General features: G+C 45.0%; 1 protein-coding gene across 21 annotated transcripts in view; it reads right to left on the reverse strand.

The window, feature by feature from the left end:
* The window catches only part of CADPS (calcium dependent secretion activator), a 205842-nt gene that overhangs the window by 74297 nt on the left and 113421 nt on the right, over nucleotides 1-18124 (reverse strand). For all 21 annotated transcript variants that reach the window (XM_033517383.1, XM_033517380.1, XM_033517378.1 and 18 more), the window contains 2 exons: nucleotides 11095-11231; nucleotides 5790-5977 (listed from right to left, as the gene is read on the reverse strand). In XM_033517383.1, the coding sequence (XP_033373274.1) occupies nucleotides 5790-5977; nucleotides 11095-11231 (325 nt within the window). The remainder of the gene's footprint in view (nucleotides 1-5789; nucleotides 5978-11094; nucleotides 11232-18124) is intronic.

Raw genomic sequence — 18124 nt, forward strand, 5'->3', positions numbered from 1 at the left:
TTTAACAAAGACTAATATATGAAGCAATAGCATGCATTTGTATGCAATTATAAATATACAGTATAGCTCCAGCGCGTTAATCTCTTTGACATAAGCCTCCATGAAATACCACGTCGGCTTCTAAATGAAAAGACATATCATCTTTTACACCTTTTATGTTTAACTTGTCTACACTTTTTTTTTTTACTGGGGAAAATATTGCTTACACGTAGCAAACAGATCTTTGCACGCACTGTGAGCCCTGGCATGCAGAGCCAAGGGAAAAAAAACAATGTCAAAAACTGATGCAAATAATTTGATTTTTTAAGTAACAACTCAAATATAAAACACGTGCTGCCTTCAGCTCCCTTGCTGGTTGCCAGGTGCAGCACATATGAGCTATACAGTAAACATCGATGATTAGTGCCTTGGACGGCATGTGTCAGGAGAGGCTTTCGCAGGATCCCTCGCAGGAGGAGTTGCCTGCGCAGTCCCACCGGTTGCACGAGGACGGGCTCTGGGGATGTGGGCAGGATCATCTGGGGATGTGGGCAGGATGTGATCTGCCTCTCACATCTCCCCCAGCGGACCAGACCTGAAAGAGTCCACCTGCCTACACCCCCGGGAAAAAAAGCGTATTCAGCAAACACCGCTTTTCCCCAGCTCCCCTTTCTTCTGGGGACTCACCCCGTGCAGGAAACATCGGTGAGAAGCCCTTTGTTCACCTCGGGGCTCCTGGGCTGCCGAGCATGGGAACCATTCAATCTCCCAACTCCTGCTTTCCCTCCGCTCGGGCTCTCCTCCACGCCGCAGCGCCGAGCCAAGTCACGGCTCATCGATTCTCATGTGCGATCCGCACCCCTGACGCACCGCGCCGGCACCCGATGGTTTCTGAGCCCTGCCATCCTACACCTATTGTGATGAATCGTGTCAGCCTCCTGCGCTGAGCTGGTGACCTGCTGGTGGCTGGCAACCCAGCCCTTCAGCACAGGCAGCGCATCCCATCCCACAGACAGCGGGAGCACCTGCTGTGTCACCACGGGCCGATGGTGGGGCTGGATGGGACACGGAGCCTCACGACAGGGTAGAGCATCACACCCTGCCAGGCTGAACCTGCCTCACTGCAGCCAGGGCGGGGCACCTGAAGTGGAAACTCAACACAAAGCTCTAGGGGAGCACACGAAGATATCATGATAAAGTGTACTTTACTGCTTAAGGGAAAAAATAATCCTGTATTTCTTTTGTTTCAACTAGCTGTGTGGAAATCTTTATGTCAAACAGACCAGATATGTAATTACAATATAATGGAAAAAATTGCAGGTATGTCATGTAGAGTTTTCAATTCCTGAAGATTTATGACATTAGCATACTCTGCTGGGTTTACAGTTGTAAAACAGTAATGATAGCTAATTAGCTATCGAAATAGCTTCTTGAAAACAAGTTTGAGGCCATAAACTACAGTTTACAGAAGAAAGGGAAGTCACTAATATACCAAATTAATTAACAGAGACACTCGTAGCTGCTTGCACCCTAGGTAAATAGTAGCTGAACGACTTGCAGAAAATTATGGTACTTGGTTGTTATTAGACTGAAAAGAATTCAGTCCAGCATCCTGATTTTGATAAGCTCAGTCTGCTAATATTTAGCATGCAAACAATCAACATTTAAGGCTGATTTTTAAAAGTTTGGAATTAACAAGCACAAAAAGAATTTTTCACAGTGCTAACTTTAACATTTAAAAATTAAGCTATTCTATGCCCAAATAAAAAAAAAATACACAAGTGAAACCAAGGTCATTCCTGAAAGCCACATCTTTCCAAGGGACAGGAGCCACTGCTCAAGATTTAGGCACTAACTTTGGACCTTTTCTAGGTCCAAAAGCTGAGCTCAACTTTCTGTTCCACAATGCTTCTTCCATGTGCAGACAGGGAAGCAGTGAGGCTCCTCTAACACATCACCTCTCTGTGTGTCAAACAGCACTGGCAGTACTGTCACAGCCCTCCGACATGAGGAGAGCAAAAAGGAGAGAGAAGGCAGGGAAAGACCTTGGTGACTATGTAAATCCTTTCAGAATTTAATCTCAAATCACAGTATCTTTTCAAAGCCCTTCCTGCTCCTGCCTTTACTAGTTCTCTGGAGCACTACTCATAAAGAAAAGCAACATAGTGCTGGTACCACAAGCAAAGAGACATCAATAAACATATGACATTTATTGTCAGATGTCTGGATAACCCTGTGACTTTACTACCTGTCACTTATGTAAATACTTCAGAAATCACATTTTTTCATAATGATAGATCTTTACAAAAGGCATCCTGTGACACCAAGTGCACAAAACTCCATTACCAACTAATGAATGACCACAACAATTAAAAAGCATTGAGTTCCTCATTCTCAATGAAGAGCAAGTACGTGAGGACAGTAAATCATGTAGATATTGCTCTTGCTGGACCCTGCCTTCCTCACACCGTGAACTTGCATAGTCAGGTGTCCCAGGAGGTGAAACTTAGGGCAAGTAATTTACATTTAACTCCACGTCTACTTGTGAAAAATATGAAATTAAAAGAAAAATTATGTGGACTGTCATGCAAATAGCAGTGATTTACAGCCTTGGTATGCAGAGATCATGTCAGGGGTCTGAATAAGATACATGAGCCCAAAGGAGGGGGAGACCAAACTCTGACATGCAAGGCAACAAACTGTCCACAAAATCCCATTTTGACCACTTCACCTGCTGGAGCTGCGGGGCCAGCCCGAAGCTGGAGCTGCATTTCCACCAGCAGCCTCCCTGCTCCCGTCCTGGCTGCGGCAGCACTGCCGAGGCGGGAGCCGGACGGGCGAGGAGGCATCATCCCCACACTGACACCTGTCATCCTGTCAGCCTTGACCTTCAGGCTGTCCTCAGCATCCACAGCCTGCCTGCACTTCCCGCTGACTGCGAGCGACTGTTGTCTCGCTGCCTGACCTTATGCAAACACGATACAAACAGACAGCCCACCTCAGCTCCATCACTGTCTGCTGCTAATACAGGAGATTGATAGCCACATGAAATTATCTCCCTGCTCGACCTTCATTACTGGGTGGCATATTCTGTCTGACAGCCAACTTCATCCTGGGGAAAGCTAAACCACCCGTTCAGGGGTTTTTACTGTCTAAAAGTGAAGGAACTCTTCTTTATGAAGAAAATCAACACTTTTTCAGATTTGATGGAAAAAGAAGCCTTTGTTAAACACAAAAATGTCTTGTAACTCAGTCTTTCCCAGACCACTGTGCATCCCAACATCAACGCAATGCATGGACATTCCAAGATGTTCTGTTGGGTGCTGTGCCGGGTCCTGGGGCACCTTGACAACTTTTACATGGAAAGTTTCAGCTCTTCCATGAGCTGGAAGTTTCCTGGGGAGAGCAGGGCCATCATAAGGCAATGAGCAATGTATGGACACAGCAGGTGGGAGGGAGGGACAGAGCTAAAGCGAGCGCGGCTTTACACACGGCACGGGTAAATACTGGCTTTCCATCCCTCTCTGCCAGCCAGCTCGCAAATGCACGATGCATGTGACCTCAACAGCTCTCTGAAAAGAAATCGTGACTCTTCCACTCAGATATTCAGATTGCTTAGAGTAGACAAGAAAGATACAGAGTCGCGTTTTTCTCTGAGACCTCCTGTGGTCCCTTTCTGTGACCTTCTGGTAGCAAAAGGCAGACGCTGCACCCCGCAGACTCCATAGCAAACTGTTGGGTGTTAAGCAGAGCCTGCCCTTGGTGGGAACACGCAATGCTGCAGCCTTGCAGCTCCCACACAGAGCCTCCCGCAATCCCCAGGCAACAGAGAGACGGCACAGACCAAGAAGGAACGTGAACCTTCAGCTTTCGGATGTGAAGTCAACTGTCAGCTAAAGACAGCTAAATCATATAGCAAGACACCTCATTCCTTTCTTGGAAAATTTTAAATGAGTGACTGGAATAGCCCATCTGTGGCCAAACTGCCCCTCTGGCAGTGCCCAGCAGGTCCCCATACAGTGCAGCAGCCACACACAGCCCTGGACAGCTGTACAGCATGGGACTGTTTGAAAGCATGACATTTTCCTGTGCCCACATCTCTCCAGCCCCATGGAGAGGGAAGTGTTGTCACTCTGGCCCATACCATCAGATACCTCCTGCCACCAACCCTGATGAAGAGGAAGCTTCAGCCCTGGCTGTACTGGACCCTGTGCAGGAGTAGCTGTGATGAGCATCCCACCTCCTCTCTGCCATGGGCCAGATGGGCTTTGAGCCAAGTTCTGTTCCCACACCAGCTGTCTGCTGGGATGAGTACTGCCTGGGACAAAGGGCAATGGGGCAGCCACTTCCACTGCCTGGTCCCATCCCCAAAACACCATATGAGCCATCTTCTAAACACACACCTAAGAACCTAACTCTCAGATCCCCTACAGGACCTGGGTGCCCAGATGCTATCCAGCTCCCAGGAGAGCGTGTGACCCGAACTCAGGGGAGTCAGGCCTCCCTGAGCCATGGGATGCAACTGCCCAGTGTGCTCAGTGACTGAGGAGCCCTCTGCAACACACTCCTGTGCACTGCACACTTTTGCTTACCTTTTCGGCTCTGGATTCGGCTGGGTTTTGGGCTCCTTCTTTTTTTTGGACTCCTTTTTGGAATCCTTTTTTGTCTCCGTTTCAGCGGCAGAGGCTTTGCCCCCGTCACCGTCTGCACTTGGCTGTGACCCACCAAGTAATTCTGCCATGAGTTGGCTTGGGGGAGTGATTGAAATGCGGGGGGCAAGGCCGGCAGCAAAAGCAAAAGAAACAAGAAGAAACATGAAAAACCTCAAAATAAAACAAAAGGAAATTAAGCTGAAAGGAAACAACAGAAATCATATAACAATTGGCAAGGAAAGAACGAATGAGCAACGGAAAGTCAGAACTAAAAAAGAAACTAAGGAAGCAAAACTTGGTTTCCATGACAAGATGTATGAAAGTAACTGCAAAAGCAAGCGACAGCCTTGCAATGTGAAACCTGGGCAATGTGTGTTGTAATTCAGGGTGGTATTTACCAGAGGGTACATGAAAACACCTAATTATTTTATAACATTCCATTCTTCAGCAACATATGTAGGATACAAAGTGATATCTCAAAGTATACAATATAAATTAACAGGAAAAAAAAAGCAGAAAAAGGAGCTGCAATAGATGCCACAGCTGTCAACAAAATAAACGGAGAGGGGTGAAAAGCACAGCTCCAGTTCCTCCCATCAAAGATTTGTCACATTTGAGAGAAAGGAACTGTCTTCTGAAACTGAAATTGCTTTGTAACAGAGCAAGATAAAAGTTTCAGTCATGTCTAAGCAATTTTTGAACTGATGTCACGTGGGCTTTAAATGAGACATGGGTGCCCAAGGGCTTAAAGCCCTTCTGAGCACTGAAGTTTGATACTGCTGAAAATTTCAGTGCTACAACTTGTCAGATCCTCTCGCACAGCAATTAAATCAGCACAGTGTATCATTTGCTTCTATTTATTCAACCCGTGACAGTCACAGGGATGCAACTGTATCTTGTTCAGAACTGCATCTTAGAAAGTGCCTGGGCAAGTAAGTTAAAAACCTTCATTTCTGGATCCTCTATGTGCATTTTTACTGCTTACATTAAACAAGCAATGAAACAAACAAACAAACCGACTATGCCACTAGAAGTGCTGCTGCCAAACATCCACCGTGAGAACAAATTGGGGACTGTTGTGCATTATCCAAGGAAACCTATATTTGACAAAGTCATCCCTTGATGGCAGGGCGCTGCTAGCCAAGAAGAATTCCTTACCTGTTGCCATGAACATGTGATGCACAAAAGGCAAAGCTGTAGTGAAGTAAGGTGGGGTCAATCATAGCTCCGTTTTCTGCGCGCTCTAGCAAATCTCTGAGGTAGCAGAGATGTCTGTGACAGCCTCTCACTCCATTACGTGCACAATACTCATCTAGCACAAAGACCTGGCCAGGACTAAACCAGCCCTGTTTAGAAATAAAGAGACTTGATTTTAAATATAAGTTATTAAATACAAAGGCTATCAGATTTGGAGGTGTAGTGGTCAACTGTTCTAATAAATGAAATACAAACCTAAGGCTACATTAAGGAAAAAGGAGAGAGGTCACTCAAACAATACAGTCTGTACATCATCACTCAAACACAGTATATACTCAGTGCAACCATTAACAAAAATGTATTATGCTACCATTAAAGGGAAATGTCATTTAAAATGCTGAAAAGTTAGGCCAGTTCATGTCAGTGCCTAGCAAAAAAATACAAAGGAAAAAAAAAGACACCTTTAAAAGATGACAAGGTTGGGTTATTTAAACAGTGTGAAACAGTAGTCTCATTCTGGGGATGGGATCGTAAATTTGGCCAGGAGCAGGAAGATTGCTCGGGGGAAGAGGACAGAGGATTACACTGAAATGTGACTTCTTTTGCATCTGGCAGGTAGGAATGTCCTGCAGATGGAGAAAGGCAATTCTGCAGTATCAGAAAGGGACGTTTCCCACTGTCCTTACTGCGTGCCGCCAGCGACACGCTCTGACATCGCCCAGCTCCTTGGCACCGAAACAAGGGGAGCTCTCCTCAAGAGCAGGGTTCCTTTACACATCCAGGAACCTCAGACCATCTCTTTGTATCAGTCCTGAAGGGCTGCTGACACAAGGCTTGTGGTGCAGCGTCCGGACTCCCAAGGAGGACGCCCTTCCCTGCAAGGGGATGGCTCCGGTGAAGGTCCTGGGACAGCCGAAGTGGAGCGTGCCTCTGCCTTCAGGAAAGGGGCTAACGAGAACAAGAATAATCTCGTAGATTGCTTTTCAAAACGCTGCAAAATCGTCAATATTTACATGGAAATTTGGATGCTAAACAATTGCTAAGACGCAGCTCTGGAATGCATCAAGCTGCAAAATCTTTCATCATTTAATTGAAAAGTTCCTGCAGCGGGCGGGAGAGTAGTTGAGGCAGAGCACTGCCCCTATAGGCAACTTCTTTGCCACCCCATCTGTTACCCCAAATGCTACATCTTAGAAACAACACTGCTGTGAAAGATTAAAATATATTTTCTACCACTCAGATGACACCAAATCTTTTCTAGATGCCAAAATAGCTGCTTTGAAAAGAGTTGAAGAAATATCAATTAAGAGCTCAAAGACATAGAGAAGGATTTGCTCATCCTTATTGGGCCAACTCCAAAACAGATTGAGAAAAGAATTAAAATAATGAGGGGAAAATGATAGATATAGGGAGTAGCTACAGTGCTGGGATCACTAGAAGTGCACATTTCAAAATGAAGACACAGAACAATGCAGATGGGACGGCCCTCTGGAAGGCTATTTTTTGGGAGGGGTATATTTGCCTTCACCACTTTTAATGGTAATTTTGTCTGCTTTTTGTTGGTGTATTATGCTTGATTCTGGAGTTCTTTATGTTGCCTGTTTGTTACATCCTTAGACCATCTCTTGTCTCTCTTCGCGTAAGTCTTCCGTGATCAGGCATGGTAAAAATATGGAAATACTGTGATTGCTCTGCTTTTGGGTATAGGGGTAGAAGTGCAGCTGAAATTGTTATATTCACCTAGTACAAAGAAAGAACTCATTTCTCCCTATGGGGTGAAATCTTGGCTCTACTGACAGTGATGGGAAGGCTGGCACTGATTTCACTGGAGTCAAGTATCAGAGTCTGAGGCAAAGGAAGCAGAGGCTGAACCCAGCGATCTGGAGCATGCCACATTGCTCCCCTGAATTGGGGTCTGTGATGTGCTGGTGCTCAGGAGAACAGAAGGGATGATGGTAAACACCCAAAATCGCTGCCATGGTGCAATGAAGGGAAAAGTGAGCAGAGATCAGAGGTTCAGTGATGAGCCCCAGACCTCATGAGAGCACAGGCAGCAGATACGGAGCCCAGGAGGACGAGGAGATCTTCCTTTGCACGGCAGAGGTAAGAAATAAAACACTTGCTGCTGAATGGGGATCCAAAGGAGCAGTAAATGCTGGTCCCCACAGCCCCAGAAAACCCCGCCAAGGTTTGATGAAAAGCAGTATTCAGGCAGATCCCAAACATCTTCAAGCAGATCCTGGCTCCTGATGAAGATTTGCCTGGCCCAAGCCGCTGACATCCAGCCAGCCTGGCAAACGCAGCTGACAGCGATGACACACGGGGTGTCTGTCCCCAGGGCAGATAGGCGCAGCTCAGCGTGGCCTCACAGATTGTCTCCAATGACATGAGGAAACCTGGAGGGGACGATGGAGAAAGGGCAGAGAGCACAAGGAGCTCCACTGACTGTGCTCAACAAGCTAACTGCTCTGATAAGGAGACACATCCCAGGCAGCAGCAGGGAATGCCGGGGAGCTATGGAGTTGGGAAAAGCAGGGCTTGGTCAAGGCTGGTCACACAGAGGCCAGTTGTCTAAAGGCAAATGCAACTTTTGAGAAAACCAGAATCTTTGGGGGAAATCACATATTTCAGTAGCTGAATCTTCCCATTTATCATAGGAAGTCTTAAGAAAATTTTTTCTTGGTGGCCTGCTTCATGGACCTCTTAACCTGACTCCCTCACATCATCTAGGTTAGGCTGGGTACTCTGAAGACCTTCCCCTGGTATGTGCTGTGCTGCATAATGCAAATTCTGTGGATGCCGATATATCATGGGCAATACAGCTCCAGCAGAGGGATGGCTGTGTGAGCTGGATGCTGGCAGTGGGTGAAGTCTTGGGAAGTGTTGGAGGGCAGTTTCAGGAACAACACACACGTCCAAGTGAAAAGAATGAAGACCCATGCAAGTATGGGGCCCATACTAAGCTGGAACAGCTGAATACTCTTCTCAAAAGTCCAGTCTGAGTGTGACTAAATCATCCATTTGTGGATAACGGGCAAGACCCCTCTGTAAGCTCTGCAGAAAGAGTTCTTCCCCCTCCCAACACAGAGCTCTTTGCCAGTAAACATCACTTCTACCATGGCTGGGATGAGTCAGCCAGGCTGTTTGTTTTCCTAGGGATGCCTGGCTCAGCCCATGATTGGGCTAACAATAGTGTTGTTTAACCTGGTTCCACAGAAAGGAAGTAATGCTGAATTATCCTCTGTGCCAGGGTAAGTCTTCCCTGGCACCTCCACATCCATGTTTGAAAACAACAAGAGGTGTGACGAGGCAAAACTCAGTGGGACCTTGCACGGAATGGCCTGTAGGGAATAAGAATTGCCCAGTGGCACACAGTGGACACAGCAGGCTTACCACGGGCTCACAGCTCCTCCAGCCAGCTCAGCACCGTGCTATCACCAACATTCCAAAGACACAGCAAGAATAGTGGGAGCCCTTTGCAGTTTTTGAGGGCAGTCTGTTTTTACACCATAATCAGGACAAAAACATGGCAAAGTAAGTCAAGAAGCACGTGAAACCAAGCATAGGTGAACACAGGCCATTATTCTGTTCCTTACAACACTGCAATGGGTGATTTGAAAGAAGATGGTTAATTGGTGATGCTCCACTCTGAAGAGGATGAGTCTTGGTGCTGAGGGGAGCTCCACCGCTCTGGTAGCTTCTAGCAAGGGCCTAAACATCTCCATAACAAGCAGAAGTGCGGCTGGTGGCTTTCTTGAAGAAAAACATTGTTAATCATTTTCAGTGATGGCCTCTCACCTCTCCATGAGTTTAAATCAACGGCCACAGCTCTCTCACTAGGCCCAAGACTGCACAGAGACAAACCAGCAGCAAGCCAACCTCTCAGACATGCATGGATGGGGATGGTCTTCCTAGGGTCAGCCATGCGTGGGGAGCAGAAGCTGCATGCCAAAGTCACTGCCTGCCAGAGCAAGGACCTTGATGGAACCAGTGAGGAACCTGCTGCAGGTCTGACAATGCTCCCACCAAGCCTATTTGTACCACTCGGGTATCTGCAGGTAAAGTGCAGCCTTCCCCCACCCCATCCTTACCTCAGGGGATGTCCACAACTGTTCCTCCTATCCCTGCCTCTCCTCAGGAAGGTGACAACTCACTACTGCTAGTGGCATTTACTGCATCTCAGTCCTTCAGAGGAGATTGGCCCTTATGTGTGGTACAAGGAGTAGGGCAGTGAGAAGAGCACCATGGTGGAGGGGGAACATGGAGGGCAGGATTTGAGACTGACAGCCTCCTTGCCAACTACTCAGTTGTGTTCCCAGGCTGCTGCTTTTAACAGCAAGGCATTCAAGATCTCCAGGGACTGCACAGCTGGAAAAGGCTCTTGGCACAGCATGGTCTTTCAGCTGAAGGAGCCCACCACAACACCCCAGCGTGCCACCCTGTGCAACAGTAGGAGGGCTGCAGGTCAGAATCTGTCCCATGCCATGTTCAGGACAAGTCCTCTGTTTCAGGACGCTCTAGAAAGGAATCATCCTGTTGTTTTCTCAAAAATTAAGAGCCTCTTCATCCTCCTCACTGAAACTGCTAAAAATTAATTGCTCAGGTTGCATTGTTATTCATTATTTGCTATTTGAGCCCTTACAGCACATAAGAGCCCCCAAGCACTGCATCCCAGTCAAAGGCTACAAGCTAACCTGAAACGTCTCAGTGTCACTGTCCTACAGTGGGCAACAAGCTGCAACTGCTGCTCATGGGAGTACTCAGGATGGGCATGCAACTCTGTGAGCATGGAGAGACTGCAGCAGCACTGCAGTTACCCACACAGTCCCATCTGTTACCTGCTTGGGACCCCTGCTCATAAAGAGACACAAAGCTGGGCCACAGTTATTCCTGGTGGGACTCCATTGACATGGGAGGTGGTACCAGTCATCTTTTCCCTGTTCTTTCATCCAGAAGACTCTGGAAGGCAGTGCAGGAGGCTGCAAAACACTGCTCTCTACTTCACATTCCCACACTGGAGTTTTTCTTTGCAGGAAGAAACATTTTAAACATTGCAAACAGAAATGATAAAGACAGTGCGACTGGAGAAGAACAGCCGTCAGCTCACTGCAGGCAGCCTCTCAAAAGAAAATACCTCTGGGCCAAATTCAAACCTGGTGTAAACAGAAGTTAATCTTCCAGCAACAGGGGGATTAGCCCCCAGTCACACTAGCTTTGACTTTGCTGCTTGATGTTTATATCACTAGAGACCAAAGAATATACTTGCCAGACAAGAATAGGAATCATTAAGTCTGTGGTCCAAAGTGAGGCGCTGAACCATCTCAAAGAGTGAAGCGTGGTCAAAGTTACAGGGATTGGAAGAGATAAATTCATCCATGCCATGCTTTTGAGCTCTATCTGCATCTGTTCATTTATACATATAGAGAAAGACACCATTTAGAGAGATATAAGACATTTTAGTTGACAAATATAACAGAAAAAAATATACAGTATGAAGCATGAAAGCCAAGTATTTCCTCTTCGCTCCATTGCCATTAAGTTTTCTCTTTGCAGGCTATACAGTACACTTCACCTCCCATTGTCAACTTGCATCAGTTATGGACTATATTATTGCATCTAGGCAAAAGATTTTTAGAATTAACATCTTGTCAACTGCTCATTATAGTGCATTTATTCTGTACTTAAAATCAGAACACAAACGCACAAATTCACTCTGCATCTTACAATAGGCTATGAGTTAACAGAATTTTGGCTCACATAAGCAAATTAGCTCCTATTTAGATAGTTGTGGTTAATTGTAATAATAGATTCTGCCATTCTAATGAAGTTACAGCTTTTTTTCTCTACATTTACTAGGTTTTCTAGGTATCACACCAGTTACGTTGCTCTTTCTCCAAATGCCAATGTTTGTCTTCCCCACGGCAATTTTTTTTCCTAACAGCAACTTTAAATGCTACCTCACTGAAATAAAAAGATGCTCTTTTAAGCATTGCTAAGAAGTTAAATTGATATGTAGTTTGTTGTCACAGAGGCAGTAACCCGACAGTGCGTCGGAGCTGCCAGTCATCCCGATGGAGAGACTGAATTTCCTCTGCCTAGATTACAAGCTGCCATTTTTGGGTGAATTAACAGCCTCAACGTATTCACACTTCTCTGCTTTGGGTGACGTTTATGGGCACTAACTCCTAGGGGCTAATTAATTAATCTCAACGTGGTTAACTAAACTACACCGAATTCAGCAGTTGAAATGAAGCCTCCAAGCCAGCCTGGGTGCGGCCAGCCAGGACCCCGCTGGGAGCAGGTTTTGTTCTGGCAGCGGCTGGGGAATTAAAGGACACCTTTCACTTGGTTTTGTCTGTGCTCAGCTTCCTACTATATGGGTTCTTGCCAAATCCTCGACAAAGAAAATAGGATTTAAATCCTTCCCCTGTTTATAGCCTCCTAGGGGAACTGGGTGGCCTTGAAACAATGTGGCTGAAAGGACACAAAAATGCAGTTTTCCGCAGCAGGAGTATATGGTAATTGTATTTGTTTTAAAACAAAATCCCTCTTTACCAGAAAAAAAACCCCACCAAAAATCTTTAATTAAAAGGAAAAAAAAGTTTTAAATGAGAGTGAGAATGTTCTTTTATATATGTTTTTCTATTCAATATTTAGCTGTGAAGGATGGCATGTCTTTCCAAATACCTCATTTGTGTCAGTGCTCTCACATAGTAATGATCATTGGTAGCAATCTTTACATTTTCTGTATAGTCTGTCGTTATCTATATACAAACTGTATAAATAACATCACTCACTGGAAAGAAATCAGACAAATTGAAACATGTAGCATTTCAATTAGCTGCTAGCAATACTTAATTCAGCTGTAGCTGGCAATTTTCCTCACTATAACCCCACTGAATAAACACTGATGTTTTTCCTACAGAGGATTAATTTTGGAGGGTCTGCTCCCCTGTTTCGCTGTATGTGCTGGGTCCTGCTGCCTCCCTCCCAGGACCCAAATCCCACCCCTGCCTCTGCTGTGCATTCTGCACCAGGACAGAAGCAGCTGCCGATGGTGCTGAGTGAGGAGGCAGCACGAGGGCTGGCCCAGGGGATGGGAACAATCTCCCTGGGGAGAGCATCACCTCCATGGCACCTCTTCAGCATCCCTGGGCATGGGATGTGAAGCCCACCCAGCCCTGTGGCCTGCAGCACAGACTGGCTCCTGTCTGTTTTGACAGCTTTCTGCCCCATTGTCTCTGTCCCTCTGGGCCAAGATGGATTTGATTGCATTCACTCCCAAAGAGTTCAGATTTGCTGTTTTCATACCATCCCCAGTGCCCGGAAAATGTTTTAACAGCTATTATCAGACTATTTTTAATGGCTTGCTGCTCTGCCCGGCTCCTCGGAGTTGACTGCAAGCTGACAAATTGGCTGGAGGCCTTCATTTGCCAGCTTTGCTCAGAGATTTTATTACTTTTCAATTAGGAGCCCTGATACACTGTCAATCCTCCTGCTCAGCCAACGAGGCTCTGAGAGCTGAGTAAATCAGCTGGAAATTGGAAGAGTCCTCTAGCCCTTTAGCTGGTGAACCTTTTTGAGCATATGTGCTAGAAAGCATGTTTGAAATGAGTATTTTTTATTCCAGACTAATAAGCTTTTTCCCATATTACATTCTCTGAGCAAGGTGGGCACACAGCAGACCTGCTGGAGGGAACCGGCTGAAGCGCCGCTGGATTCCAGAGCTGAGGGTCTGGCTGGGCTTTTTACAATCTCCCTGCCCAGGGCAGGGGGCACAGACAGTTCCCTGACAAGTGTGAGAACAGACACAGTGATTAAATATCCTCCACAACTGTCCATAATCTGGGGCAATTTTACTTTCATTAAACCCTTTGAAGCCGCATCTTCCGTTGGGTGCCCGCTCGAAAGCCCATTTGCCCCAAATCTCTCCTCATCAGAACAACCACATGAAGAGAGAGACATCAGACATGGCACTGTGTGAGCTCAAGTGACCAGAAAAGCATTATGCACATGACTTCTGCTCAGTCAGTGATTTAAAATGTGGATTTCTGCCATGGGAAGGAGGATGAGCAGCTACAACTCCCCCTGCATAGCCCAGCGCCACAGCTCCTGCATGGCCAAACCATTTTGCACCAGCAGAGATGCAGGGCTGGGTGGGTGCACATCACCCACACAGGGGATACAGCTGTCATGATGTGAACTGGAGATGTCTGTGGAGAATGGTAATACAAATGTGTATTTCTTTTAAAAGGAATATCAGCTCTGGGCCAGATGCTTCACTGGGCCAAAATTCTTAAAAATAATAAGGAGCAGGTTAAAGAAATCAATACTATACTAAACTCACCTTTCCTTAATTATTCTAAATAAATATCCCACACACCTTGCAATTTATTTTTGCATTTTGATTTTTCCAATGGGCTCACTTTTAAAAATGAAATTCATTAATCCAATTATATCAAAAACATTAAACTTCGTAGGCAACAGAAAAAGAAAAGAACAGATCTAAATATATTATGACTCTGCTTCAGAAAAATATGGCAATTTAAAATAATGCCAACATCCGCATATGAAATAAGTTTTACGTATAATCCACCTTTCAAAATGGCATATACAGTTTGAATGTGATTTTAAACAAAGTACAAAACGATAATGGCTAATATTCACACCCAAACTGTACAGCAAATTTTTAAGTACTTTAAATTAATTGTTTCAGCCAAATACAGCTGCTTTTTTGACCCTGCTCTGTTATTCTAGCTAAAAAGGAAGGAGAAATCAAAGAAAGAAAGTTATATGATGCTCCAGTAATTTGCAATCCCTTCCCAAGGTTCCGTGCCAAACTCGCTGGTGTTTCTTTGTTCGGGGCCCCAGCTGAAATGCTGCTGCAGGCCCACAGAAGTTATCTTACATATTTAGACAAGCTGCACACAACTGCAGCTGAAAGGTGTTCGATGGTGGTCTCAGGAGGGAGGCTGCCACTGGAGGGACGTGGCCAGCACAGGCTCCACAAACCTTTCTTCTGCAAAACTGCAGACTCTGGCCTTTTATATAACATTTGGTCCCCTACATTATTGCCTTTTTTTAATACTGCTGGGTTTATTTTGTCCATTTTTATCCAGTTTGCATTTTGTGCTAACTGCATTAACTGGACCCCTGTCATACACACCCTCTCAAAATGTGTTTGGAATCAGAGTCTTAAAAATCTGCCAGTGTCAGAACACAGAGATTTCAACAGTAACAAGAAGCATGAAAACCAAAGGACTGTCCCACTGTTTGGTTCTCTGAGGGCTGTATTTCTCTTTATCTATCTGTTATTTAAAAAAGAAGAGACAAACCAGTCAGATCTCTCATTCTTTTTTTTTTCTTAAATGTATTTTCCTGCTCTCTGCATTTCTTTTGCTCCAGCAATAATTTTGGCAGATTTTGCTTTGAGAGCAGTGAAGTTAATAGTGGGGGACAAGCTCCATAAAAGAATTCTTGTTATAAAAGGCTTTAGGTAGCCATTTTATTGTAAGAATTTCTTACTCCAGAATTGTTTCTTTTCATTAATGAGTGACTTTGTCTTAGTACCAAAGGCAACTGAAAATCTAATAAATTTTACAACACATTTCCCTGTTGCAAGAACAATAAAAATCCACCAAACAAACAAAAACCCAAACAACTGTAAATTAAAAGGTGACTTTGTATCTTACTCATCTGGAAAATGTGTGCTTGTCATATCTGCTTGACATTACAAGAATGAAGATGTGGTTTGGACAGTAACAAACAATGACACTAGTCAACCTCATCAGGAGACATGAAATAAAGGAATGACAATGATTGATGGCAGCTATTCATTTACAGATATTTCTAGAAAAGTCTTTGCTGGCCTGGCTGGGCAAAGCGGGAGAACTTTTCCAGCAATGCACCAGGGTGGACGGCTCACGGAGCGCCCACTGCAACCCACTGCCTGTCCTGAGGGGCAGCAGGGTCCCCTCCTGCTCACAGACACATTTGGGCTGTGACTTGTTAAAGAAATACCCAAGGAAGTGCCTGAAAACCCCATTTGGTTTGCCTGTGTGAAGCAAGAGACTTCTCTAGCAAACAGCCGTGTTCTGGAGGGGGAACGCTAAATCCCTGTACCTGGATTAAAAAGCTGGGTGGACTGTGAGTTAGCTGCTGGCAGTGCTAGCTGGTGACTCACCACATCCCCTCCTCACTGTGCACTGTGCCATTGCCACCTCTGAGAAGTGATGTGTGTGTGCTCAGGGCTCTGCAAACCTCCTCCCCAGACCTGCTCCCCAGACCTCTTCCCCAGACCTGCCCCCCAAACCTCCTCCCCAAACCTGCTCCCCAAACCTCCTCCCCAAACCTGCTCCCCAGACCTGCTCCCCAGACCTCCTCCCCAGACCTCCTCCCCGAACCTGCTCCCCAAACCTGCCCCCCAAACCTCCCTGTGCAGAGCTGTGGCCACCACAGCAGCCTCAATTCCCCCCTCAGCTGCAAAGCCAAGAGTTCTTTCTTCTCCTTTTCATATTATTGCATGTTAGAAGATAGTTTTAAATATAATGGGCTAGTTTTAAAGATAAAGGGCTGTTTACTCCTGTGGCTTATGGCTTTTCCCCTGCTGCAAACAAATACTTTTCTGCTTCAGTTAGAATTTTAATAAATTGTTATAAATGCTCCTGTAAATCACCAGACACACCAGGCACTGAATTACAGTCTAAGATGTCTAAGGATTGGTAGTTAGATGAATAAGAATTTGTAGTATGCACTTACATAATTCCTTGTGTGGCAAGTTAAAAACACGGTTTTAGAAAAGCTATTTATAATATAAAACATTGTTTCACAGCACTTTTATAACTATTTAAAAATATTTTGAATTGGATGGCTGCAGAAACCTGTGAATTTGTATTTTATAAGTTAGACTTCCAGGCTTCTTAAAGCTTGTAGAAGAGATTTACAGGCTAGTTTTAAATTCATGCAAGTTATGTGAGACTGATTTAACATCTTAATTCTGCAATCCTGCAATGAAGCATCTGCAAGTTGACAATACAGAAGATACAGCAGCGTTCTCATGATATCTTTAACTATCTAAAAAAAGTAAAGCAATTAAAGCACAAAACTAATAATCTAATAAGATAGCGATGCATTGTAGTGCAAATACATGTAATGTTGCCAAACCCAGGTTCATTCATTCTTTCATTCATTCACTCTTTCTTTCTTTCTTTCAAAGTGGCAAAAATCTGTATTTCATCAAAATTAAACTTTTGTGGGGTTTTTTTGGTTCTTTTTTCAGTAAAATTTGATAAGAATTCTCTTTGGAAATCCAAACATTTAGAAAACAAAATAAAGAAAGAAAAAAGAAAGTGTCTGCTGAGAAGGAATTCTGCCTGCTACCCAGGGGGATATTTGTACACACACGCACATACTCACACATAGGAAAAAAGAAGAAAAAAAAGAAATAAAAGGAGGAGGAAGGAAAAAAGGAGTCTTGTTGATGGCCAAGAGGGATGACACCGCCTGTTCCTTCTCATAATTGCATTCAGATACTCCGGATACATATTTGCCAGCTCTCGTGACCCACTGATGTTATTCCCTCCTAAGGAAAGCAGGCACTCACCAGATATTACAGAAGATTTTAACACCAATAAAGGATTTGTGTTGGGTGTGTTTAGGACTGTGCAAACTAAGGAGAAGCTCTCTTACAGCACAGGTCTGGGCTTTTATCTTTTGCAAAGTAGGTATACCAGTGGGAAAAAGTAAAATAGCAATTCCCCTGGCTTATTCTTTGACTAGCACAGCTTTGATTGCTGACTGAGACCCATGCCAAAACAATAATTTATGATAATTTTGGGGAACAGCAGCATCCCTCCATGGAAAATGCATTTAAGAGTGAGTGGGCCAGCATCTCCAAATGCAGGGTGACCCAGAGAGCTGCCACTTGCTGCTGAAATCCTTCCCTACTGAGTTAACAGGAGAGGGAACTAATCCAACCTCGATGATTCAGGGCTTTTTCCACAGGGCATGTGTGGAGGGGTTTCTGGGGTCTCCTCTGGAGTACTGCACCTTCTCTGGGTCTCCTGGGGTCTCCTGCCCTACCTTTCTATACTTTGAAGTGTCCATGGTTAGCCCCGCACTCTGGTGCGCTGCACCAAGCTAATCATCGGCACGGAGAGAAAGGATATTGTCAGAGTGCAAAATGATCTGTTTTCAGGCAGGAAGCAGTCAACTAGATGTAATTTCCATGAAACAAAAGAAGGTATTATTTACAGTTTTATTGTGATGTTAATTAATATTTACATCTTGGAATGAAA

This window comes from Parus major, chromosome 12, assembly GCF_001522545.3.
Source record: "Parus major isolate Abel chromosome 12, Parus_major1.1, whole genome shotgun sequence".
NCBI lineage: Eukaryota > Metazoa > Chordata > Aves > Passeriformes > Paridae > Parus > Parus major.